Source organism: Haliotis rubra, unplaced genomic scaffold (genome assembly GCF_003918875.1).
Source record: "Haliotis rubra isolate DU_JTF1 unplaced genomic scaffold, ASM391887v1 Scf303, whole genome shotgun sequence".
NCBI lineage: Eukaryota > Metazoa > Mollusca > Gastropoda > Lepetellida > Haliotidae > Haliotis > Haliotis rubra.
The window spans coordinates 415315-441438 of NW_025766973.1; the positions used below are offsets into that span (position 1 = coordinate 415315).

The following is a 26124-nucleotide window of genomic DNA, read 5'->3' on the forward strand; positions in this document are numbered from 1 at the left end:
GGATTGTGAGTGAAAGAGTGAGGTTTAGTACACCTCTTTTAGCAATATTCCAGGTATATATTCACGGGGAATCACCAGAAATGGGCTTCACAAATTGTACCCATTTCGGGAATCGAATTCAGGTCTTCGACGGGACGAGCCAAAGCTTTAACCACAAGGCAACCCCACTGTCACCATTGTGAATGGAATTGGATTTAATGAGAGCCAATTACCAAATGTTGAAGCTCTCTCTGTCATAGTGAGCTGTATTTAGTAATGGGTTAGGGAATTTTTTATGCAACAGTTAACAATATTCCATAGGGGTGCAACAGTACGTATTGCGGTACACAGCTCTCTGTTCGGAACATTTCAGTTTGGTTCATTAGCAATGAAAATTAAGTTCCGATAAGAAATCTTCATGGAATTGGGGCCCAAACTAAAGTGCCTGTACACGAACTCGTTCATCCAATCGAATTAGCATGAGTTGTTGACAATAGCACTTTGGCACAGAAATGTTAGAAACGGTAGCTACATGAACATGAAGACGTCATCTAGAATTAAATTACACAGAATATTTGTGATGACATTCCGAAAGTAATGTGCATAAGGTGAGTAACTGATATTTTCGGTACCAAAACCAAACATACCATATTTTCAAAGTGAATATTGGTGTACCAAACCGAAAACAAAATAACAAACGGTCTAGCTGCTTTCAGCCCTATACCACTGCAGTCGGTATGGACCCGTGTTCAGCCCTAATATACCAGCTCCACTACTGCAGTCAGTATAGTTATTAAAAATGGACCATGCAAACCAAAGTGTCAGCAACAATTCACTTCAGGGTACAATCATGCACAATATACCAACTCACTCTCTGATCATCCAATCCTGATTTTAATCCTTTTACAACAGTAATGAGAAACTAGGGAGGTATTCCGACCTGGAATAACTTCCAAGACCAGTTGAAGATCAGGTCACATGGTCATTGCACAAGTATTCCTTTATGTTGAAGCTGTTGCAGTCAGGGTTAGGGTTCTTCTACTTCTACAAAGGTTTGTTATATTCGGTATAGCAGTGTAACAAATAATACTGAGCCTAAGTTTACTTAGACTGAAGCTGTTGGGGTTTAGCCAAATAGTTTGCCTAAACAGTTTCTTTTGGATGGGTCAAAATTCCCCCATTATCATGATGTTAGAAATGTACTTGCCTCAAACATGGGTGTGTCCCTATGATTGTTTGTAGTGGTGTTCTAATGATCTAAAATCAATCGAAAGAAGGATTAAAAATATTATCAATTGTAAATGACATTTTCAGTTAATCAGAATTTTGTCGTTTTAGTATAACACACCTGAATGAAGTAAACAAACAATTAAATTTGACAAATATTCATGAACAAACATGCTCAACAGCGTTAAGCTGTGCGCATTTTAAAATTTTAACCACTTTTATTGTTCAATTACAGTTCAGTGTCTTTCTTTGATGCGTGCATTTCATTGCATGACAGTATTAGTTATAAAAATCATTAATTAGAAAAAAACTGGGGTAAAACCCTTAGAATTGGTGATTACATTAAAAATGTATATATTTCGATTATAATCGATAATCTTTCACCACAATCCTCCGATAATCGATAGTGGATTTGGTTTCCGATTCCCAACACTAATTGTTTGTGTGAGTCTCTCTTCACCAGAATCAGTTTTTGGGGTTTGTCAGTACCATACCAGAGGGTTTCATTAAAGTTGTAAATGTCTGACACCTTCATCAATGGGGGCCTTGTGGTTTGAAGCATCCGTTTGTCACCTCTCTGAATATCTGGGTTCAATTCACCATGTCGTTACAGTGTGTGGGGCCCATTTCTGGCCTTCATTGTGATATTGATGGAATATTGCTAAAAGCGGTGTAAAATCATGCTCACTCACTTAAAATTCCCACATGTAGCTGATGCCATGATATCTTTGATATAACTGGAATACATTTCAGAGTGGCATGGAACTCAATTAACTCACTCATAACAATTAATTCTGTTTCCAGTTTAGCATTCTGAAAGGCGACAAACACGAAGTATCGATTATATGTCGCTGTCCGGATAAGCGTCATCTGGCTGTGGGGTACGATGACGGAACGATTCACGTATTCGACCCTACGTCTGGTGACCTACTCATAACGTTCAGTGGACACAAGTCGGCTGTTACAGCTCTACGATATGACCGGCAGGGTCTGCGACTTGTATCAGGAGCCAGGGTAGGTGTCATGCAGCCCTGAATAACATGTACTGTAATATGAAATGTGCCCAAAAAGACAAGTTCAATAGCAGATGTAAGGGGCATGGGTGGCATGAGATGCAACAAATCACTGTGCAGAGTTGTGTCCCTTAAGAGTGTCAGGATGTGACAATGATAACCTGTGTCACTTGAGGCTTTTCTCTCACATTAAGCATGTTCAGCCAAAATAACTTTAATACTGGTTAAAATTATGTTGAACCTCAGTGTCAGGAATGTAGAAGTTCATGCAAATCTGCATGACACTCTTTACCAAGAATGTAGGGCCGGGACCTTGGACACTGATAACAGCAGTATTTTGAGGACTCGCTGTACAATGAAATCAGATGCTTTATGTTTATATGAGTGAGTGTGTTTAGTTTTACACATCACTCGGCAATATTCCAGCTATATCTTTGCTTGACAACGACATTAGAATCTATGTCTAAACGTCGCCTATATAGAATATAGAAGTTGTATGTCCTTAAAACTAGTCCTCATTCTTTATATGGCAGTGGTCTGTAAATAATCGGATACAGTGATATGTGTCAACCAAGTCGGTGAGCCTGACCACCTGATCCTCTTAGTTGCCTCTTCCTACATGCATGGGTTACTGAAGACCAATTCTAATGAAATGTAATGATTTTGCAAGAACAAATTTCATGGAGATATTTTCATGGTTATTTTATCAACTTTTGCTTAAAATGTTTTCTATATAACAGAGGCCCAGATAAGCTGCGTATCCAGGTAAAATTTGAGTGAAAATTTCCAATTTTGCATTGAAAAATAATTGTTGCGTACCAATTACGCATTTAAAATGTTAGATACACAAAAAGTTTACAACAAATGCGTACGGAATATATTTATATAAATCGCTTGCGTAATGAAAAAGACATCGATTGCTATCAAGTTGTACTGTTAATATAGGACTAGTGTTGTACTGTAGTATAGGATGAGTGTTTTTTTATGAAATAATTTCCATTATATTTAAGTTGGTTTTGATTAGGTATGACATAAGGCAGGACATACCTGCTTAGTAAACTTACTCAATGACATAATACTTAGGTGAGTAAAATGACTGAAATATGCACATATTTGAAAGCAGTGGGTAACGGAAAATGAAATACCCACTCAACATTCATAATACCCACTCCAAAAAAATACAGTGGGTACAGCCCTCACATGAGCTAAATCTTATCTGGAGCTCTGATATAATTAGCAATCTTAAAAAGTTTTAAGGCCGGTTTGCAGTTTGTCATTGAAATTTGTAAGTTGTTGTATTTTTGTTGTTTTTTAAATTTTATGAATAATGAGCTGTTGAAGTTCAAGGAACTTTGTTTTGTTTCCAGGATACTGATGTGATTGTGTGGGACATCGTCAATGAGTCTGGCTTGTTCAGGTTGAAAGGTCATAAAGGGCAGATAACCCAAGTTTGCTTCCTGAAGGAAACTAATGTGCTGGTCACAAGGTAGGCATTGTGCACATTTGCTGATTCAGTATATATATTCAGTACGTTCAGATTCGCAACACCACCACATTTCTATGGACGGTCAGTGGTTCTTCGCACAACACATGCTGAACACCGGTTTGATTCCCCACACAGGGTTTAATGTGTGGAGCACATTTCTGGTGTTATATTGCTGAAATATTGCTATTGATTAAAACTGGACACAGGGACACTGTGTCACTCACTCATTCACTCACTCACTCACTCATTGCTGACTCACCACTACTTCACTCATCACTCACTCACTCACTCACTCACTGGACACTCACTCACTCACTTCTTCGTAATAACCCAGTCTTGTGGTTTGACGTCAATAATCCTCACATTAATTATATGCTTGTAAAAATATTGAGATACATCCTATCCTCTATATCTATTAATTTGTGGACACTTTTATCATCCAGTTCCAAGGATACATTTATCAAGTTTTGGGACCTTGACACCCAGCATTGCTTCAAGACGCTGGTTGGACACCGCAGTGAGGTAAGAGTGGGTCTGTTGTATTAACAGACTTTACCAGATCAGTCTGATAGTGGTTAGTCATTGGATGAAGTACTGTGATGAATCCTTACCTGAGATGTCCAAATGCTAAACATTCACTAATGGCATATCAGCGTGTGGTCAACAGGTCATGCTAATGTCTCTTTTTGCTTTCCACTTGAAGTCTTGGCATCTGTTATTTTACATAAGCATGTACGTAGGTCAAGCTGTACTGACATGTAAAGCTCATTTGAAGTACATTATTGGGATATGGATGTACTACACTGACCCAGATGACATTATCCAATTGGATCAGAGCTTTTAGCTGTGTCGTATCCTTCAGAACTGATTGTGTACCCAAGTATGTAGGTTTCATTGAACATCTAAGACTTGTGTTGTGTTTGGCTTTTCTGCCAAAGTAAACTTTCATGTTGTGTAAGGGGCGGTGGGGTAACCTAGTGGTCAAAGCGTTCGATCTACTCGCCAAGGCCCCGCTTTCGGTTCCCTACATGGGTACACTGTGTGAAGCCCATTTCTGGAATATTGTTGTGATATCTCTGAATTATTGTTGAAAGTACTGACAAATCCCAACATGTTTAGGTCCAGGTTAGAATTGGCCTTCAGCAACCCATGCTTGTTGTAAGAGTTGACTGATATGATTGATTGGTCAGGCTTGCTGATTGGGTTGATGCATGTCATTGTCTCCAAATTGTGTAGATTAATGCTCGAGATAACAGTCACAGGATTGTCTGGTTCAGACTTGATCATTTACAGACTGTCATGAAATATTAAATTGACCTGTTTATGTGGTTTCCAGGTGTACGACTTTGTTCTGTTGAAAAATGACCATCGTCTGGTGACAGGCTCTTCTGACAGCGAGCTAAGGGTGTGGGACATCACCTTTAAAGAGCAGGTGGGTGGTCATGAAATAATAGGGAAATATAGATGAAATCTTTATTGAATGTAAATAATTTTTCATCAGACTCCAAACTTTATTGACAAAGATCCTTTATCTTAGTGTAAATAATGAGAAAGGAAGTATCCTGCAGCGTTAAGAATATTTTGTCAATTTAAAAAAAGATTTTCAGATTTAAGAATAGGATTACGTGGTCATGACAGGGGTGGAAATATTTTTAAAATTGCTAGTGTACTCCGGTAGAGTGGCACATGTAAAATCACTTGCCCTGATAATTTTCCCACTATACCGGCCGATTTTTCTTGTTCATTTTTAAATAAACAACATAATTAACATTGGAAAGTCAACAGGACACGGCTACAGCGTGATATACAAATTTGCTTGCCCGACAGAAATAAACACTGGACTGGGACATCGGGCAATGGGTTATTTCAACCCCTGCATGAGAAATGTGGTGAAATGGTCGATATGTCTATTTTACAGGATGCTGCAGATGCTGCTGAGAGTCCAGGGAAGAAGTTGAAGCTGGACACAAGTGAAGATGAAGAAGATGAGGAGAGGAGGAGGAAGAAAATGAACTGGTAAGCAGCTTATTCCGATAAATGATGTATGGCAACGAGGTGTGTGTCGAGTTCGGTTCCATTCATGGTTGTGTTGCTGTTGGCTACTCTGTTAATGGGTCGTGGATCGCAATGTTCATAGTGTTAACTCTCCAAGTGCGTGGACAGCAAGGATACGATGGTGATTGTGTGGTCACAATGGCCAATTCCTGCTCCACAACCTGTAAAGTCTGGGTTAGAATTGATCTTCAGTAACTCATGCTTGTCGTAAGAGGCGATTAACAGGATCGGGTGGTCAGCCTCACTGACATTGTTGACACATGTCATTGTATCCCAATTGCATAGATTGATGCTCATGCTGTTGATCACTGGATTGTCTGGTCCAGACTCGATTATTGACATACCGCCACCTCACTTACTCAGTCACTCACTCACTCACTCGCACTCCACAATTTCCAGGCCAATGCCCTGTCTAGATCTAACTAAGTATTGCACCTAGTGTTGTATGTTAAACTGCTACATTGTCACATTTTTTATTTTGTTGTCACATGTGTCCAAATGATTAGGGTCCCAAGTAGCTGATAGGTTGATTTGTTTTGGAAAATTGATTAAGCAAACTAAAATGGGTTAGGGATATATTGAATATGATTTGCACCAAGTTCCCCTTTAACAGCTGACTACCGTGTAAACCTTTAACCCATCCTCCTTTAACCCTGGTATTGTATCCATTCTGTCAGCTAAATACCCTAGACATGTTCTCCAACATGGCTCCATTCTGAGCCCAATTCATAGGGCACGATGTCGGAATGAAACCTAAGAACCATCCAGAAATAGGAAGTAGTGAAGGTTTGGGGGCAAATAAGTGTGTCATCAGACTTGACTGCTTCAAGTCCGCCTACTTGAAGCTGGAATGTTGTTTTGAATTACAAGAAGACATTCTTTGTATGTAAAGAGCAGAATGTTTGAGTGTATCATGACATGGTTACCATGGTTACTTTTGGTTTGACAGAGCATCCTCAAGTGCACTAAAGTTGGATCGGTGATGCGATCGGGCAGAGACAGAGTGGTATCCATGGTAACTGATGAATCAGAAAGTGTACTGGTCTGTCATGTGAGTAACTTACTTTATCCAGTTCTTGATTGATGAATGTGCAGTTTTAGCACATTTGATGACATAAAGCATGATCCGTGCATTGTGCCAACCAGAAACAAAAATGGTTACTAAGCCTCTGACTGATTCAGTTGTCTAAAGTGCCATGATTCCCTGAATTGTGTCCCCTGGGAGACCCAGGATCTGCTGATAATGGGTTTGATTCCCAGATGATTCGCCAAATTATCCAGATTAAATTAATTTTGGACAGCATATTCCTAGCTAGCTTATTCTGAGTGCAGCATACTTGGTCGTCCATCGATCCGATGAGGACTGACCTCATGTGTTAAGTCCTTTTCTTGTGTGGGCGCAGAGATGGCAGTTCAGGACGATCCCTGATCGGCAGACACAGGTGCAGTGGGGACACGGGGTTGTCAGTAGTGGGCATAGGAAACTGTCGCGGCCCTTTTTGTTTTGCCCTGCCCTTTTCGCCTCAATCCCAGTTTTTTCCAGCTGTGCTTGATTTTACAACAACCCGTGTGTATTTTTCGATTTTATTAAGGACGGAGTTCTCTCCCTTTCAAGGAGACGCCAAATTGTTTTGATAATGATTAGGAAATTGGCATTTAAACCATGCGAAGTCAAATGTGTTTAGTTCGCTTTTCTTAATCACAATGCCTACCAAGGAAAGAATCAAATGGAAAAGAGAAGAAGGTGAAGGTTGAAGCAAGGAAGTGTCGCCGACTAATAGATTTCTTCGCTCCTAACAGGTATGTGCCTCTAAGTTCGTGATTTTTTAGGCCGTTGATTTCCCTTTCAATTTCACATGCCTTTCAAATAAGACCTTCATTTATTAAAGACAACGATGTGTGAACTACATGGAATGTATTTTGCATGCGTTTGGGGACCGATATTCATGTGACTGTGCTGTTTAGGTGAAATCTGAAACTCGAAAATATCCGCCATTTTGAATCCATCGGCAATTTGAAATTGATCTTGAATTATTTTGTTGTTTGTCCTGGGAAATGAAATAGTTAATACAGCTTGCATAACAGCTTCACTTGGTAGCCTTGTTTTTAGTGTTTACTGTCGATTTCATAAAAATGTAAGTCTTGAAGGCGTAAAACTATTTTACGATTTCAAACAATGGGAAGCCACACCCTTGTCGAGGCTCTCCACAGTAGATACTTACGTTCAGGTGTATTATTGTGTGATATTTTTGTTTTAATAATTATGATTGCAAATTTAATATCTAAGAATATTTTGAATATGGTATATGAACTTTGTAATTTTTTTTTTTTTCAGACCGGACGGGAGTCAGAGGTAGTTTCCTATGAAAATTCAAGGGCACGAGACAGAGTCAGTTATTCCAACACAGAAGAAAGATGGTGGTCACAAGACTGCATTTGACACAAAGTGGCAACAAAACCGTCCCTGGTCGGGGGAACTCAGAAGATGACAAAAAGAAGGGAATGATGTTTTGTTCATTATGTTCTAAGTGGAACACCAAGGGCAGAAATGGACTTAATGTCGACCAAACACAGATTGAGTGGAGTCAAGTAAAGGAGCTTGACACCAGTTCACCCTCCACCATTTTGAAGACTCAAGCCTCAACTTGGAAACTTGAATCCAAACATTGTTCAATTACTGTCCATTCATGCAACTGTGATTGTCCACTTCTGAAGTTGAGAGAGTGTTCTCAAAAGTGAAACTGATTGTGACAGATTATAGAAACAGACTCAGTGTTCAAAATTGCAATGGACTTCTCATGATTAGCCTGAATGCATCGTCAGTTTCAGACATTGACTTGAAAAAAGTTGTTAACAGATGCTTGGCAAGAAAGAAAAGAAGACTGTAAATTGTTGTTTTGCGTGTTTTGTGAAATTGTAAACAAATGTGACAACAGGTTAATGTCTGGAAATGCTTTTTCCAAATTTTGATCTTAAAATACAAAATGAGAAGAGTAATAAATGAACTTTAGAAATAAAATTATAAGAGCATTTGACTTCATATACATTTTGTTATTGTTATTTTTCAATAATCCTCACCAAAGTGCCCTTTTAGATTATGAAGTGCCCTTTTTGTTTAATTTACCCTGCCCTTTCTGAATCCTAGGGGAACACTAGTCAGGGTTAGCAATTGATGCCTTTCTTCGTGTACAAGCTTTGTGCTTCAGCTACATCAGCTCACCTCTTCTCCTCAAAGTTGTCTCATGCCTGGGTAATGAGGGCGCCAGCCTGGCCTGTCCATAGCATGCAGCTCTGTTTGGGAGGGATGCCAGAGTGTCTTATGTTGGATTTAATACAGTCTTTGAATCTCTTGTGTGGTCTGCCTTGGTTCCTATTCCCAGAGCAGAGTTTGCTGCACATGGGCTGCTTGGGCAGCCTGTGGTTATCCATCCGGATCACTCGATGCTGATCATCTTGGCTCTGTCCAGGAGCCCAAGGTTTGTGACCCGGTCTTGCCAATGAATGTTCATGATCGACCACAGGCTTTTCATGTGGAACTTCTCCAACTGCTTCGAGTGTCTTTTGTACATGGTCCATGTCTTACATCCACAGAGAAGGCTAGTGAGAATGACAGCCATGTTCACTTGAGCTTCGTTGACAGCTGGATGTTGCGCTGGTTCAGGACACTCGGAGATGACCGCGAGCTTGGCTGGCTTTGCAGATCCTGGCGTTGAGGTCCTTATCGAGTCTCCCGTCGTTGCTGATGGTGCTGCCGAGGTACTTAAAGTCGTTCACTGTCTTCAGCTGGGTGCCCTCGATAGAGCTGGCGGGGGGAGAGGCGGTGGAGGCTCTCGCTGGTTGGAACAGTACTTCTGTCTTACCCAGGCTGGATGCGTCTGCGAACTTACTCATGATGAGCTGGAGGTCAGACTTCTTGTGGGCCATTAGGGCACAGTCATCAGCGAAAAGCGCTTCCAGGACAATCTTCTCCATGACCTTGGTCTTGACATTCAGTCGGCGGAGGTCGAACAGAGAGCTGTCGAGTCTGTATCGCAGATATAACCCAAGGTCCAAGTCCCTGGTGGCTGAGGACACAGGTAAAAAAGAGGTTGAAGAGGATTGGGGCCAGGACTGCTTGAAGCCATTGCTGATGTTGAATGGTTCTGATACCTCTCCACCTGAAAGAACCTGCCCAGTTATGTTTTGAAACTGGCATATAAGTTTTATAAACTTGTCTGTGCATCCGAACTGGGATAGGATGATCCAGAGGGCTTCCCTTTTTACCGTATGGAAGGCCTTTGTCAAGTCGATAAATACCGCATACAAGTCCATGTTTTGCTCTAAACATTTCCCCAGTACTTGGTGGACGGAGAAGATCATGTCCACTGTGCTGCGGTTTGGGCAGAATCCATGCTGTTTCTGGCAGGTTCCCTTTGGAGATGTTCTCGATCAGTCGGTTGAGGACCCGGGCCATTACTTTCCCAGCAACAGAGAGGGAGATGCCCTGACAATTGCCGCCGTCAGTCTTGCTGCCCTTATTCTTGCTGCCCTTATTCTTGAACAGGGAGACAACAGTGGCATCCCTGAAGTCTTTTGGCAGTTCTGGATTTGAAAGTTTCAAGGGCCACAGGACCGGCAGATTTGAATATCTTCGCCGGAATTCCATCCATCCCAGGTGCTTTGCCAGAGCTGGTCTGCTTAATTGCCTTCGAGATTTCGTCCATTGTAGGGGGAGGTCGAGGCAGTGGACAGTGGGTTTTGTGGGATCAGGTCAAGGGCATAGGGGTCTACAGTGGAGGGCCTTTTGAGTAGGTTGCTGAAGTGATCTCTCCATCGCACATTGATGCTGCTCTTCTCCTTCAACAGTGTCGAGCCGTCTGCCGACAGGAGTTGGGTAGTACATGGCTTGGAAGGTCCATAGACTTCCTTGATGGCTCTGAAGAACATCTTGGAGTTCTGCGTGTAGGCGCATCTCTGGACCTCTTCTGCCTTCTTCTCCCACAAATTCATCCTGCATTTTACGAATGTCTTTGTTTTACTCGTTTCAAAACAGTGCTGGGTGCTGAAGGGGTGGAAATAACCAATTGCCCGATGTCCCAGTCCAGTGTTATTTTCTGTCGGGCAAGCAAATTTGTATATCACACTGTACCGGTGTCCAGTTGACTTTCCAATGTTAATTATGTTGTTTATTTTTAAAATTCAACAAGAAAACGGCTGGTATAGTGGAAATTATCAGGGCAAGTGATTTTACATGTACCACTGTTCCGGAGTACACTAGCAATTTTAAAGTTATTTCCACCCCTGTGCTGTTGTACAAAACAACCTTAGTGCTAAGACTACCTTAAGTCTATGTTTATGGGAGGTACGCCACCTTAGTTAAGACTAAAAGCTATGTTAAGACTACCTTAAGTCTATGTTAAGTCTATGTAAGGTATGGGAGTTACTGTCACCTTAGCTAAGACTACCTTAAGTCTATGTTAAAGGTATGGGAGTTATGATTACCACCTTAGCTAAGACTACCTTAAGTCTATGTTAAGGTATGGGAGTTACGGAGTTCACCATAAGTCTATGTTAAGGTATGGGAGTTAAGTTACCTACCTTAAGACTACCTTAAGGTATGGGAGTTGGGAGTTACGGTCACCTTAGCTTAAGACTACCTTAAGTCTATGTTAAGGTATGGGAGTTAAGGTCACCTTAGCACTAAGACTACCTTCAGTCTATGTTAAGGTATGGGAGTTATGGTTACCTTAGCACTAAGATTGCTTAGTACAACGGCACCCTGGTGCACTGGTTTCCTGGGGCCAGTAGTGGTTTTTGCTGACTCAGTCACCAGTGACTTGAACTGCTCCCACCTTTGTGTTGGGCAGCCAGTCGGGGTTAAACAACAAACAAAAGACGTGCAGACAAATGTGCTTTCACACAGATATTAAATGTGATGACATATCGTTTATGTATTAGATTGACTTCAGGGGGATGTTTTCTTGTGTTGTAGGGCAATGATGCAAATGTGGATGTGTTTACCCTCCCATCTCAGGAGAAGCTCAAGAAACACCTCGCCAAGAGGGAAAAGAAAGCCAAAAGAAAATTAAAGTAAGTCCCTTTTCATCCATTGGACCATACATTATGGTAGCCACAGTACCAGGATGTTGAGTACGGGCTCAGCCAACATATGCTGATCCTGAAATAAAATCCTGGGAAAGAGACTCAGTATGCAGGTTTTAGTGTCTCTCTGTGTGGAGTGTTCACGACAATGCTACTGACACAGTGTCCGGAGTGGTACTGTCTATTAAATTATGCTTTGTGCTGAACATGTACTGTACATTCTTCTTAGTAATGAGGATCACTTGATTGGACCATTTACTAAGCTGACAATGGGATAATCCATTGACACAACATGAAATGATAATGATATGATTTATTGAAGGCATGATGTTCAACATGATACAATGATGACAAATGGTGGTGACATGAGAAGCTGTCAACATTTTACACTTTTTACCCTCATCTGTTGTGAATCAACCAACTAGTGTACCATCTGTAATGCAACACAGCAGTAATTACATCTCTTTCATAATTTGGGGGAATTTTAGCAAAATGTCATCAAAATTAGTAATGAAGTTTAAAAGAAAACATTTAGCTCTGACATAGTCAGATTTTGATGAATCTAAACTGAAATATGATTTCTTCCTCAATTCATATGTCATGCCAATCTATGAAAAGAAAATCACAAGGACTAAATTTTCATTGATATGGTATTAAAGAGGTTATTGTTTAGCTTATATAGTGTGGTATGAACATAGGGCATCTTGTTTATCTGGTAGTATGAAGTGTTGCATCAGTCTAGTCGACTCAAGTTACTATAGGATGTGTAAGCCAAAATAGAAACTTAAAGAACATTTTCAGGCTTTTGTGTCCTGAGTTGATGATCATAATAGTGATCCTAATTTGGAAATGTCATCCGTGGCAAGGAGAACACAATGCTTCATGTCTTATGCATATCTGCTCTCACAGGGAGCAGGATGAGGTAGGGAGGTTACCGTGGAGATCAAGCTGATGGACGAGATCAAGAGAATGACTGCAGTCAAGATGGCTGCCAAAGTGAGGGCACTTGATATTCTTGGGGAAGAAGGCAATTCTCTGAAGGTGAGGAAATTCCAAGTTGTGGATCTTCTCTGTAATTTGGATTAGACAATTGAAAATTAGAAATCAAGAAAGTTTGATTAAATCCTACTTATCTGCAAACTCCAGTTTGAATACGAAGGGGGAGGTGGGGTGGCCTGGTGGTTAAACTGTTCACTCATTACTCCAAAGACCCAGGTTCGATTCGCCACGCCATTTCTGGGGTCCCCCGCCGTGGTATTGCTTGAATATTGCTTGAATATTGCTAAGAGCAGCATAAAACTAAACTCACTCACTCACTCACTGATAAAGATGAGAATTAAATGGGATTAAAAGGGGACATGCATGATCAACTCGTTTGGTAGTTTTAGCAACCTCTGATAAGTAGTTTACTGCTCCACTTTTACAGACATCTATTGCTTGCTAATATATACCTATCGTTTACATTTATCCAAAGTCTGATGCTGGTTTTGTGGGTTAACGTCGACATATATATATACCCTGTTCCCATATGATATCCCTTTGAATGCATGCTGCAAACCTTTTCTTATCCAAGCTTTTTTGAGGTGAGTAATATATACACAAGGAAAAGACTGATAGTGACCCAGGGCTCCAGATAAGGGCTGTATCGGTGTATGTACAGATAAAAAATATCCACGATAGGGTAGAAAATAATTTAGAAAACATAGCAGATACGCACCACAGCAATGGTGTACAGTCTTAGAATCATTTACAGACGTATTTATCTGAAAAAGTATTGTTTTATTGTTTATTGACCTGTTTACACAAGATTAGCAATGTTGTGGTGCATATATGAAACAAAACACAAGATTACTGATACTCAATTAATTTCCATTCAGTACTCTAAATGTACACTGAAGATTTTCCAGTACTCCTATATAGAACAAATAAGGAGTACATACTTCTGATGTTGAAAAATTATCTGGAGCCTTGGTGACCACAAAGTTACCTATTCGTCTTCAACCCAGTTTAATGAGAACTGTCATTGTCTGTAGTGCATGTGCCTGCTCAACAACAACTCCATCCAAACATCGACCATACACATAGACAACAAGAAGGCTGAGTTGTCTGATGTCAAAACCCTTGGCCTCCCAGCTCACCGAACCACACCGAGGACGACATGCTTCAGCTCCGACAACCTGGCCATATTGTCAGCCAGCAGCGAGTCCATCAAGATCTGGAACAGGTCAGTGAACCTGCCTTCACATAGCCGGTTATGTTGACCAGTAGACGCATTTATGACAAAAAGATCTTTTGTAACCAAGCTCAGAGAATCTCATTACCATTGTGACCGATTTACTTCTTTGTTTAATGGTTCATATCGCTATAATTGTTTTCAAATCTAGTATTCGCTTTCCAGTGAAGATCCGGGTTAGAATTGGTCTTTAGTAACCCATGCTTGTCGTAAGAGGCGACTAACAGAATGGGTGGTCAGGCTCACTGACTTGCTGTGATGTGGAGTCATTGTATCCCAGATGTATAGATCAGTTCTCATGTCAATCACTGGATTGTCTGGTCCAGACTTGATTATTTACACACTGCTGCATTTAACAAAAAGAACAAATTGTCCTCGCCCTGATTATATTTCTCAGCCCCATGCTCAAGTTTCTCCATAGTAGTAAACACCTTAAGCTACCGATGAATTTCACTTTAAACAGAAAAGTAAATCAAATAAAGTGAAATTAAGATTGCGAATCCTCAGAATTTTACCTTAATAAAATTAAACATATAAATTTCAGAATTCATAGATTGGTTTTTTCAACTTAGGATAAAAGTTGTTTAACAGGCGATCATAGATTCAAATCGCTATTATTGGTTTGTATTACAAGGGAGTAAACGAGTAATTGGAACAGTGATACAAATGCAGATTGCAGTGCAATGTGATGAACTTAACCAACCCTACTTGTTCTCGGTGTTTCATTTAATGTGCATACCCCTTGTAATTGGAATATCTTAAGAACCGTTTTCTAGATTCTTTTCATATTTGGTACCTAGGTTCATCACAGTATAAGAAAGGTCCAAGTTGGTTTGGTGACCTTGACCTTCATTTCAAGGTCACAAGGGGACTTTCACGTTTTACCTGCATGTTAAGCTATCTCAAGAAACGTTAACTGGATTTTCTTCATATTCAATGCAAAGCTTTATCTAGGGAAGGCGCAGGGCCCAGTCGATTTTGGTGACCTTCACATAATTTTCAAGCTCATGGCCACACTTTGAAGATTTCAGCATGTAAACCTACATGTTAAGCTATCTCAAGAACCGTTCACTGGATTGTCTTCATATTTGAAACCAAGCTTTATCTAGGGAAGGTGCAGGGCCCAGTCAATTTTGGTGACCTTCACTTAATTTTCAAGGTCACAGAGACACTTTGAAGATTTCAGCATATTAACCTGCATGTTATGCTTGTCAGCGATACCTCAAGAACCATTCACTGGAGTTTCTTCATATTTGACACCAAGCTTTATCTAGGGAAGGCGCAGGGCCCAGTCGATTTTGGTGACCTTCACTTAATTTTCAAGGTCACAGAGACACTTTGAAGATTTCAGCATGTTAACCTGAATTGTCAGCAAGATATTTCAAGAACGGTTCACTGGATTTTCTTCAGACTTTCAAGACTTCCCTTAAATGTTTTTCAATAAGCAATTTCTTTAGTACTATTTTTGCATATTTCATACACTATGACATTCATGTCAAGGTCAAAGTCAGTCTTGAAAATATGTGTGTGTTTGAACACCTAAAGAGCAAGATACCAAGAAAGGTTGACTGGTCATGTTTTTGTTGACATTTAACTTAACCTTCCATTACTTTTGCACTACAGACATTAGTTTGATTTGATAATTTGCGGCTGGGGATTATGTCACCTTAGTGACAATGCTTGTTCGATTTACGTTTTTGTTTAAAGTGAAATTCATTGGTACGGTTTCACTGCAAACAAACTATAATGTGATGTTACATAGCTGAAATTCTGACCAAAGGTACATGAGTCCAACTGCTTACTGTGTCATGTCTGTCTTCATGTCCAGGGACTCCCTGCAGCCAATCCGCACCATGGCGTGTGACTACGCCCTTGCCTCCATGTTTGCCCCTGGTGATAGACATGCGATCATTGGCACCAAGGTGAGTCGAGTCATTCATTGTCCCCTGGCTAGCTTAACCTGGAGATGATCATAACTCCCATTGACATTCGGGGCTCAGTTTGCCTTTTTTTATAGTCTTGGTAGATATTTATTAAACAGAACCTTAAAGGTCACATGCAACCAAAAATCAAACATAATTAAAACACTATCACTTCTTCATGACATATAATATCCGCCTGTAATCATTTTGTTTCCAGAGCATAACTCAAGTGTAAAAATGCGCCTTTCCATATTTTCAACAAAACTTGGTAGATATATCAAACAGATCCTGACAAGGTGGTGCCTTTTGCTATTTGCAGAGTTTTTTGTCATTTTTATTTTTGTAGCAGACAGGCAGGCAGGCAGACACCGGTTTCCATGGAACACGATTTGGACTTAGTCCCAAAGGGACTCGGTAAGGGTGGGGCTTCGTTTCATATAAAAGCTCTCGCCTCGTGAGACATATGAAAATAGCTCAAGAACCGTATTCACCAGAATATTTTTTCAACAAAACTTGGTGAAGTTATATCAAACAGAACCTTGAATTTGCATTTTGATGATTTGGTTCCATACCTAAAGGTATTTGCTACTTGCAGAGTGGTTTTGGCATTTTTATTTTTTTTTCCGGTTTCCATGGAAACGATTTCGGTGACATCTTTGATGATTTGGACAGTTAGATTGTCTTCCAGTCCCAAAAGGGAGGGGTGGGCTTGGTATTCTTCTGAAGAGCACAACTCAGGCCTTTGCTGATTTTTCACAATTTTAAAAGCGTTCAGCTTATCTTTTAACAGAACTTGGCAGAATCCCAGAAATGAGAACTTTTTCCTACAGGCCTCTCTTGTCTTTGCCCTCTCTCCTTATAGGATGTGTGGTGAAAAGCTTCATGAGAGAATCCCTAGTCCCAGGGGAAAGGCGTGCAACATCATGAGTCCCCTGTCTACCCAATTTTACTTGACTACCTCCAGAGTGATCATTCTCTTGGCTTGGAGCCAATGACAGTTATATGTAACTGGCCTTTAGGACATGCTTGAGTGATCAGTTTGTTCTTTTGAATTTGTTGAGGCTGTGGGGATATATCGGTCTCTGATGATTCTTGTTTCAAATTAGGAAACAAAAGTTTGACACATTGATGTAATTGATACAAAACTAGGCATAACGTTTGAACTTTGATGAACGCATGTCTCTCCTTCACTACAGAGTGGGAGGCTGCAGATATTTGATGTGTCATCGGGATCCTTGCTGGAAAACATAGATGCTCACTCTGGTCCCCTGTGGTCCATCTCCATGGCCCCGGATAAGGTGAGACTTGCCGACTGGCACAACATGTTGGTTCTACCTGTATCGATATTGTGATACTTGGTGATGATGTGTAATGTTTTGAAACATTTAATGTTCACCATTCTTTGTGAATTTGCTCTTGAGAGACCTGGCTGAGAAGTCATATTGATCAACCATTCTTATGAGCATTTTTATGTCAATTATGTCCATTAGTACCCCAAGGAGGACTCTCTTCAAAGAATCAGCAACCTCTACAGGTTGGGACCAGTGAAGGTGCAGGTTGGAATATTGATCTTCAGTAACCTGTGCTTCTCATAAGAGGCAACTAACGGGTTTGGGTGGTCAGGCTCGCTGACTTGGTTGACACATGTCATCGGTTCCCAATGGCGCAGATCGATGCTCATGCTGTTGATCACTTGATTGTCTGGTCTAGACTTGATCATTTACAGACCGCCCCCGTATAGCTGGAATATTGCTGCGTAAAATTAAACTCACTCACTCACTCACTCACTCACTCACTCACTTTACAGGTTGGTGCAAGTTTTTGTTGGAATTGCTGGTTAATATTTCAAGAAAGCATTTGTGTTGATTGTGTAGTCGGTGTGTATTGTGTGATCTGGAGCTGATCATGGCGGTTGTTGCGATTCCTGGTGTCTGTGTGACATTGAATCCCTCATGGATTTTGTCATGAAATCCACCTGGTAGGTTCTTGATTTATGAGAGGTAAGTCAGTCATGCAGGTTGTCTGGTTCTGGGAGCATATCGTATCCTGATTGTGTTGATTGTTGCTCATAAATATCAAAGTCTGGGTTGTCTCACCTCACTCACTCACTCACTCACTCTTGCTCCAATCTACAGAGAGGCATAATGAGTGGCAGCGCGCTGATCACAACGTCAAATTCTGGAACTTCGAGCTCATTACGGACGAAGATTCAACAAGGTAACAATTCAATTGAATATGTAATTGCTAGTCATAGTTTTGTACAGGTTATATCGTGTAATCTGAAGCTTCTAGCTCATTGAAAATGTATGCCAAGTTAGTGGCGATCCAGTTAAGGTTAAATTGCTAACTTTAAATCTGCGAGGAAAACGGAATTCTATAAGTTGCTGTGCATTTCAAGTTGAAGGATATTTTTTCAGATTCAGAATATATGTTATCCAGAGTTCTAACCCCGCTCCAATTCTGAAACCAGGGTTTGACACAAAGGCTGGCATGTTAGATGGATGGTAGTGAAATACAGGCAATCGTAGCCATCGCTTTTAAGTTTCTACATCACCTGAAGGCTAGTAGAGGAAATAGGGACCAGACAATGACCTTGAAATCTGTGGTTTAGAAATGAGAGGTTAAAAAGCAAATTTATCCACCATGTTCAGTAATGTATTCTATGCTTTACTGGAAAGTTTGATAAGGGTAATAGTAAGGACATTTGTAATGCACTGAATTTCGCACCACCGAGGGACACGCTCAAAGCGGTAATATACAATCTGATCGTTATTACCCCGGATAGTCCAAGCTGCTTGTGAGGCGCTAGAAGTTTAATAGTCTCATGACATTCGTAACTACTCGTCCCTTTCCGTAAACAGAAAGAATACTTCGTACCCCTCTTGTAGCCATTTTATTGAATGTGGGTCTGTTTGAGCGCAAAAGCGCAGAGAGAAAGAATTAGTCTAGCCTCCAAACTATTTTCAAGGGCATGTAACTCTACTTTACTTGGAAAACAAACATGGCATTCACGCCAAGGAAATTTTTCCGAGTGAACAGTGAATACTTTCCTACGCCATAATGTTAATATATCTTGGTTATAAAAATTCAGGAAACCCAGGAGGACTATGCAATAATTAAAATATACTGGAAGTGTCAGGGAAAAGATTATGCAAGCCGAAATGAAAATTATTCCAACAAACTATTTTGACCCTATTTCTTCTCTACATTATTATGCACATTCTGATTGGCTGGGGAAATATTAGACCGGACATGGCTACGAGAGGGGTACGAGTCTTCTTTCTGGTTACGGAAAGGGACAAGTAGTTAGAAATGAGTCTGATTACTTATTTCACCGAGTACCCATGCTCTCATTCGGAGGTCCATTTACTGGTGGTCTTGTCTTGTGAACCAGACCAGGTTGTACCAGAGGTAATGTTTGGTAACATGGCTACCTTTTAATGCCTGGGAGAGAAACTGCAGCTTTTGCTTCGTGACGTAGGCCGACCTGGCTTACTGTTACCATAGGGCTGGAGACATGTAATGTGTTGCTGGGATACTGGATACACAAGATTGCTGCTGAGAATGCATTGAAAGTGGCTTGAGTTTATTCCTATGGTCACTGTGGTATTGTTTGGTACTCATGCACTTCATCAAGGTAACTATGGGGTTAAAATGTTTTCTGTTACCACTGAAGACCCGGTTTTTATTCCCCACACTGGTACATGGTGAGGCCCATTTCTGGTGTTCTCCACCCAGATATTGCAGGAATAGTCCTCAGACTCTGACCCAGATTATAAGCAGGTACTAAGTTAGTTCTATATAGACAAAAATATTGAGGAAGATGTTCATGTATATGCCATCCACTACAAATGTATTGGGGTTTTTTCGCCAGCAAACGTCTGACTCTGGACCACAAGAAGACACTGAAGATGGATGAGGATGTGCTGTGTGTCAAGTACAGGTGAGTTGTCGGCCATGAATTGGTTTGATGCATGGTTTTACGGGTTATTATGTCTTAATAATATTTTTATATATTTTATTTCATAATTAAACTATGACCAGCAGGATTAGAACAAGCCCCCAGCATCCTATGTTGATGTAAAGAGGGAATGTGTATTGGGTGGTCAGGCTCGGTGACTTGATTATGAGTTGTACCCAGAATGCATGTTCCGTTGCTTGTTGTTTATCAAGATAGCCTGATCCATGATGCTGCAATATTACTCAGTGCTGCTATTGTAACTTGTTCAGCAGAGTTGAGGCCATACCTGCCAGGATGACTAACAGGCCGCCATATAGCTGAAATATTGCCGAGTGCAGCGTAAAACTAAACTCACTTGCTCACTAACAGGATCGGGTGGTCAGGCTCACTGACTTGGTTGACACCAGTGTTTAAAACTCCCAAAATTCCAAGCCAAACAGCCTGACTGGTAACTTTAAAAAATAACCAGTCCAGATACAAACTTGCCTGTCCGGTTTTCAACAATAAACTGAAATTACACGTGTTGTGATTGGTTATCGTAGCTTGAACTGTCCAATCGTAAGTAGTTCAATATAATTTTCATGATACCCTTAACACCTTGAACTGACGACAAGAGAACCTGTCTGATAATATGAAATATTTACTGTTAGGGGTAAAAATATCTACCAGATCACCGGACAGGCTACTTTTGAAATTTGACCGTCCGAGATAAAAATAAAACGTTCCGGACGGTCGGAAGGCGGAATTTTAAACGCTGTTGACATATGTCATCATTTCCTAATTGCGCAGATCAATACTCATGCTGCTGATCACTGGATTGTCTGGTCCAGACTCGAATATTTACAGACCGCGGCCATATACCTGGAATATTGCTGAGTGTGGCATTAAATAAACGTACATACTAGTATGCAGTGGTATAAACGCAAGTACCCGACTTCCCCAAAAATGATCTTAGGGCTGGGAGCACCTTTCATCGTTGGTTTCTACAGAGCAGGACAGCGTCAAACCACCATAATAGAACAACTCAAATACTGTCCAAAGCAGCATGGTCCCTTGTTCCGTCTCCAGCAGACTAGCTGAAAATGCTTCTATACTGTCAAGGGTGGTAGGTTAGTCAAGTGGTTAAAGTGTTCACTCGCCATGCCGAAGAACCAGGTTCGATTCCCCACATGGGCACAATGTGTGAAGTCCATTTCTGGTGTCCCCTGCCGTACTATTGCTGTGGCAGAATAAACATACTCACTCACTTCTGTGCTTTGGAAGAAAATATTGCTATTGATCAGTTGTGGAAGTTGATCCAGACTGTTGAGTACAGAGGCAGCCACTCCATGCTGCTGATGAAATGAAAGTCTGGGATAGAAACATCAGAACTGAGATGCCACCACACTGCAGACTGGTAGTGGGGTGTTCTCGGTGCTGGGACATTGTTGCTAAACCCCACCAGACAGAGATCAGTGGAAGATGGTTGTGTTAATCAGTGTCTGTCTGTTCCAGTCCTGACCAGAAGTTAGTTGCTGCCTCATTGATGGACAACACAGTGAAGGTTTTCTTTTCCGACACACTCAAGGTGGGCTGACCTGAATGTCTGATTTATTTATTTATTTATTTATTTATTATTATTTTATATATATATATATATCAGATTTCTTCATGCGCCTTTTCCACACGTCAGCAGATATGCTCAAGGCGCAACAAGGCGTAACAAGGCAACAATGACAGATTAAAAGAGTCTCCCACATTTATACAGCAATATGTACCCGTCCAAATAGAGTTCCTAATAATACATTGAAAACAGGTATGTTTTGAGTCCTGACTTGAATGTGGCAATACTATCAGAAACTTTGAGATTGTATGGTTTGAGATTGTATGGGAGTGATTTCCACAAGGTTTGGCACAAACAGAAGCTCTTGATTGGATGATCAAAGGCAGCGTTTGTTTGAGTAAGGAGTAAGCAGGTCAGAGAGATATGGGGGAGCAAGTCCGTGACGGGCCATGTAGGTCAAGTAGAGGATTTTGTAATCGATTCTTGCCTTGATGGGGAGCCAGTGCAACTGTTTAAGAACAGGTGTGATGTGGCCATGTTTGGGAATCCGACTGATAATACATGCGGCCGTGTTCTGCACCTTCTGTAACTTATCCAATAGCCTCTGCCTGATCCCAAACAACAAGCTGTTGCAGTAGTCGAGCCTTGAAATCACAAGCGCTTTTTGTTGCTATCTGTTGATTAACATACCATCTTTTCATTGGTGGCCACATGAAACAGGAGAGCTTCAGGTTTAGTTGGAATTTAACTGCCCTCAGTGATTAGCCTTTTGTTATCTGTGAAAAAAATCATTGACATGGCTTTTTAAAACCTTTTGGAGACATTAATTAAAACAATACATTGCTTAAACTTTTCTTATTGGGCTGTCATAAACAAACTCTGTTCAAACATAAAGGGGGCGGTTAGCCTAGTGGTTAAAGCGTTTGCTCATCACACCGAAGACCTGGGTTCATTTCCCCAGATTGGTACAATGTGTGAAGCCCATTTCTGGTGTCCCCTGCCATGATATTGCTTAAAGCGGCATAAAACCATACTCACTCACTCGCACATAAAGTGTTGAGGTAATTAATTGTACACAACTGATGCAAAGTATATACAACTGTGTTTTTATTTATAACACTATACATTTAACCAATGCATTTATCTGTGACATAAGGTTATGCCATAAGCACATGTATATCATACTCCATGACGTGTATTCAAATTACATAATGTGGTCTTGAAGTTGGAGCACAGTCCTTAACCCTACAAACACGGTATCTGTGACATCTGCACTGTTTCAGTTCTTCCTGTCGATGTATGGTCACAAGCTCCCTGTGTTGTGTATGGACATATCATCCGACAGCACGTTGCTGGTGACAGGATCCGCTGACAGGAACGTCAAGATCTGGGGGATGGACTTTGGGGACTGTCACCGGTCTATATTTGCCCATGATGACAGGTGAGTACATCATGTCTGATGGTTCCATGTTCAACATGTATATGACGACGTAGTGTTCTTGATAAACCAGTGAAGCGTTACAGTCATAAATCAGTGATGAGTTATGATCGTTGGTCGGGTTGTTGTTTAACGCTGTGGACCAGACAATCCAGTGATGGACATCATGAATAGCGATCTACGCAATTGACGTGTGTCAACCCTGTCAGTGAGTCTGAACACCCGATCCTGTTAGTCTCCTCTTACGACAAGCATGGGTTGCTAAAGACCAAATCTAAGCCAGATCTTCAAAGATCTGAAGAGTTATGAGAGTATTTAAGTAGAATGTTTGATGTCAGCTGGGCTATCCAGATGAGGATTCTACTAGACTCGACTTTGGTCCACAATGATTCTAATATGGTGGACAATTGCTTTTTATCCCCCACAACACGTTTTGCAGGGAGTATTAAAATGCACTCAGTCAGTGCGTCCATGCACATTTGTCTTTTCTGGAGCAGAACTTTTAAACCGTTCAATATTTCTTCACCAAACTTGGCACATAGGTCTGGTGGTGAACTGGTGCCTTTTGGTAGTTTTGGATTTATAAATAAAATATTTTTTGCGTGTCCATGGCAACAAGTTTTATTTTGACTGAAATTGGTGGTTGTGCTCTTTTCCGGAGCAGAGCTTTAAAACCGATCACTATTTCTTCTCCAGACTTTCCACATAGATAGGTGTGGTGGGGTACTGGTGCCTTTTGATTGTTTTGGAATTCTGAATAAAATATTTTTTGTTTCCATGGCAACAAGTTTGACTTAGACTGAAATTTGTGGTTGTGCTCTTTTCCGGAGCAGAACTCTAAAACCGTTCACCATTTCTTCACCAAACTTGGCACATAGATCGGTCTGGTGGTGTACTGGTGCCTTTTGGTAGTTTTGGATTTCTGAATAAAATATCTTTGCATTTCCATGCCAACAAGTTTGACTTAAACTGAAACTGGTGGTAGTGCTCCTTCCTTTTAAAGCCTTTCAATACTCTCCTTCCACTTTTCTATATACACACCAAAACATTTGACATAATCATAACTCGTAGACATATTCATGAAGAGTATTTTGCCATTGCGGGGGGATATTGATGACTTTGTCTTCTTGTTCTAATGAACAAAGTACCCGTGAAGATCTGAGTTAGAATTGATCTTCAGTAACCCATGCTTGTCGTAAGAGGTAACTAACTGGATCGGGTGGTCAGGCTAGCTGACTTAGTTGACACATGTCAATGTATCCAATTTGTGTAGTACGATGCTCATGATGTTGATCACTGGATTGTCTGGTCCAGACTAGGTTATTTACAGACTGCTGCAATATAGCTGGAATATTGCTGAGTGTAGCGTTAAACAACAAACAGTCACTCAATCAAATGAACAAAAGCTTCAGCCTTTAATCTGAATCATATTTTGGCCACATTCACAGGTAATAATCATCATGGCATCAGATCATGTGAACTGAACAATTGTGTACAGCTGACAGATCTTGTACCACCGACTGTGGATGTGATTAACATGTAGAATCATGTTTATATATGGAGGTTAGAAGGGCCAAACATGCATTGCCATACCTCTTTAGTGGTTTAACTCAACACTGTTAAGTATACAAATCTTGATGAATTGTAAAAGATATTATGAAAAACCAGGTCCATGGACTAGCAGTCATGTTGTGTGTCCATTAAACAACCTGGGACAGAAACTGCAGCTTTTGCTTCGTGAGGTAGGACGACCTAACACCAGACATGTAATGTATTGGTAGGATACAGGATACACAAAACAAAGGGAAACTTTCTGATAAAATTGGCTAAGTGATGTGAGAATTAATGGGAACATTATCACCAAAAGTATTTGGTAAAGAAAGAATAATACTGATTAGAACAGCTCTTTGAACCTCACTTTAATTTGTAATTCCTTGATGCTGCCTCATGAACATGATGTGCAGTAGAATATGGGGGACCCGCAGTGTGTAGGAACATGTGTGTTCATTTACTTAGTTCTGAACTGACCTACATGTATTTACTATTCAGCCCTGCACACGTTATTTCACCCAATTGCATAGATTGATACACATGCTGTTGAACACTGGATTGTCTGGTACAGACTCGATTATTTATAGACTACTGTCATGTAACAGAAATATTGCTGAATATAGTGTTAAACAATAATGAAATATGTTATGTCGCCCTGATGTATGTATTTTGAGGTACCGTTGCCATAGCAACTAACGGATAATAATTCTGTAATCGTCAGGAAACCCAGGCATCTGTACTGACATCTGTGTCCATTGCTGGCACAGGTGCAATAAAAACCTGGAACAGAAAACCTGGCCTTTGATGATGTGTAAGAGCTTTACTGGCCACTTAATGTCCGAGGTCAGAGACAGTCATGTTTCATTGGGTATATATCGATAATGAATTGGTTTGCATACATTTCAAATGAATTGTGTTCTGTCATTTACTTCTAATTTATTCATATTTGTGCTTGTGACACCATTATATGACATTACCTATGAAGCTGCTTAGAGGATTTGGAAGCAGGAAGCAGAGACATTTTAATAATTATGTCCAGATTCATCAGGTCATTATGGTTGATTTTACTAGGTATGTAGAACCTCTGCTATCCATTTAAAAAATTACCTTTCAAGTCTGTGCCGACTCACTTGTAGATTCATAGTCTTACCACATGCCCAATTGTTTGATTGTGAACACTTGAAGGGCATAATACAAGTTGTATTTCACATGTCGGTTGGACATTTCATAGAAGTGACTGAATTTTAGATCTGCATTATATTTAAGCTAGGTCCATTGATGACTATTCTAAGTTAGGAAACAGGAGGAACAATATTGATAATCTTCAGGATACAGTTGTATTTGACTTTTTGGTTATGTTACGTTCTCAGTTGTGATTTGTACTAAATTTGGATGATGTACTAAGTGATCTTAGAGCTAACATTGACTTATGACAGTCATAGAGCTAACATTGACTTATGACAATCATAGCATGAAGGTTGCTTTGTACAACAGCACCCTGGTCGATTTGCTAGTGATGACAATATTCTAAGGCAGGAATCATTAACTAACTGAATGATAGTGACAATTTACTGGATCAATGAGAAACCAGGTCCATGGACTAGCGGTCGTGTTGTGTGTCGACATGGCTGCATT

General features: G+C 40.5%; 1 protein-coding gene across 1 annotated transcript in view; it reads left to right on the top strand.

Annotated features, from left to right (window-relative positions):
• LOC124282770 (WD repeat-containing protein 3-like) overlaps positions 1–26124 on the top strand; it is a 44760-nt gene that overhangs the window by 1242 nt on the left and 17394 nt on the right. The window contains 17 exon segments of the mRNA XM_046718797.1: positions 2011–2220; positions 3587–3705; positions 4149–4227; positions 5042–5137; positions 5624–5721; positions 6712–6811; positions 11732–11829; positions 12751–12788; positions 12821–12882; positions 13875–14065; positions 15903–15996; positions 17193–17294; positions 18132–18152; positions 18155–18213; positions 19871–19939; positions 21452–21524; positions 22784–22941. Coding sequence (XP_046574753.1) covers positions 2011–2220; positions 3587–3705; positions 4149–4227; positions 5042–5137; positions 5624–5721; positions 6712–6811; positions 11732–11829; positions 12751–12788; positions 12821–12882; positions 13875–14065; positions 15903–15996; positions 17193–17294; positions 18132–18152; positions 18155–18213; positions 19871–19939; positions 21452–21524; positions 22784–22941 — 1667 coding nt within the window.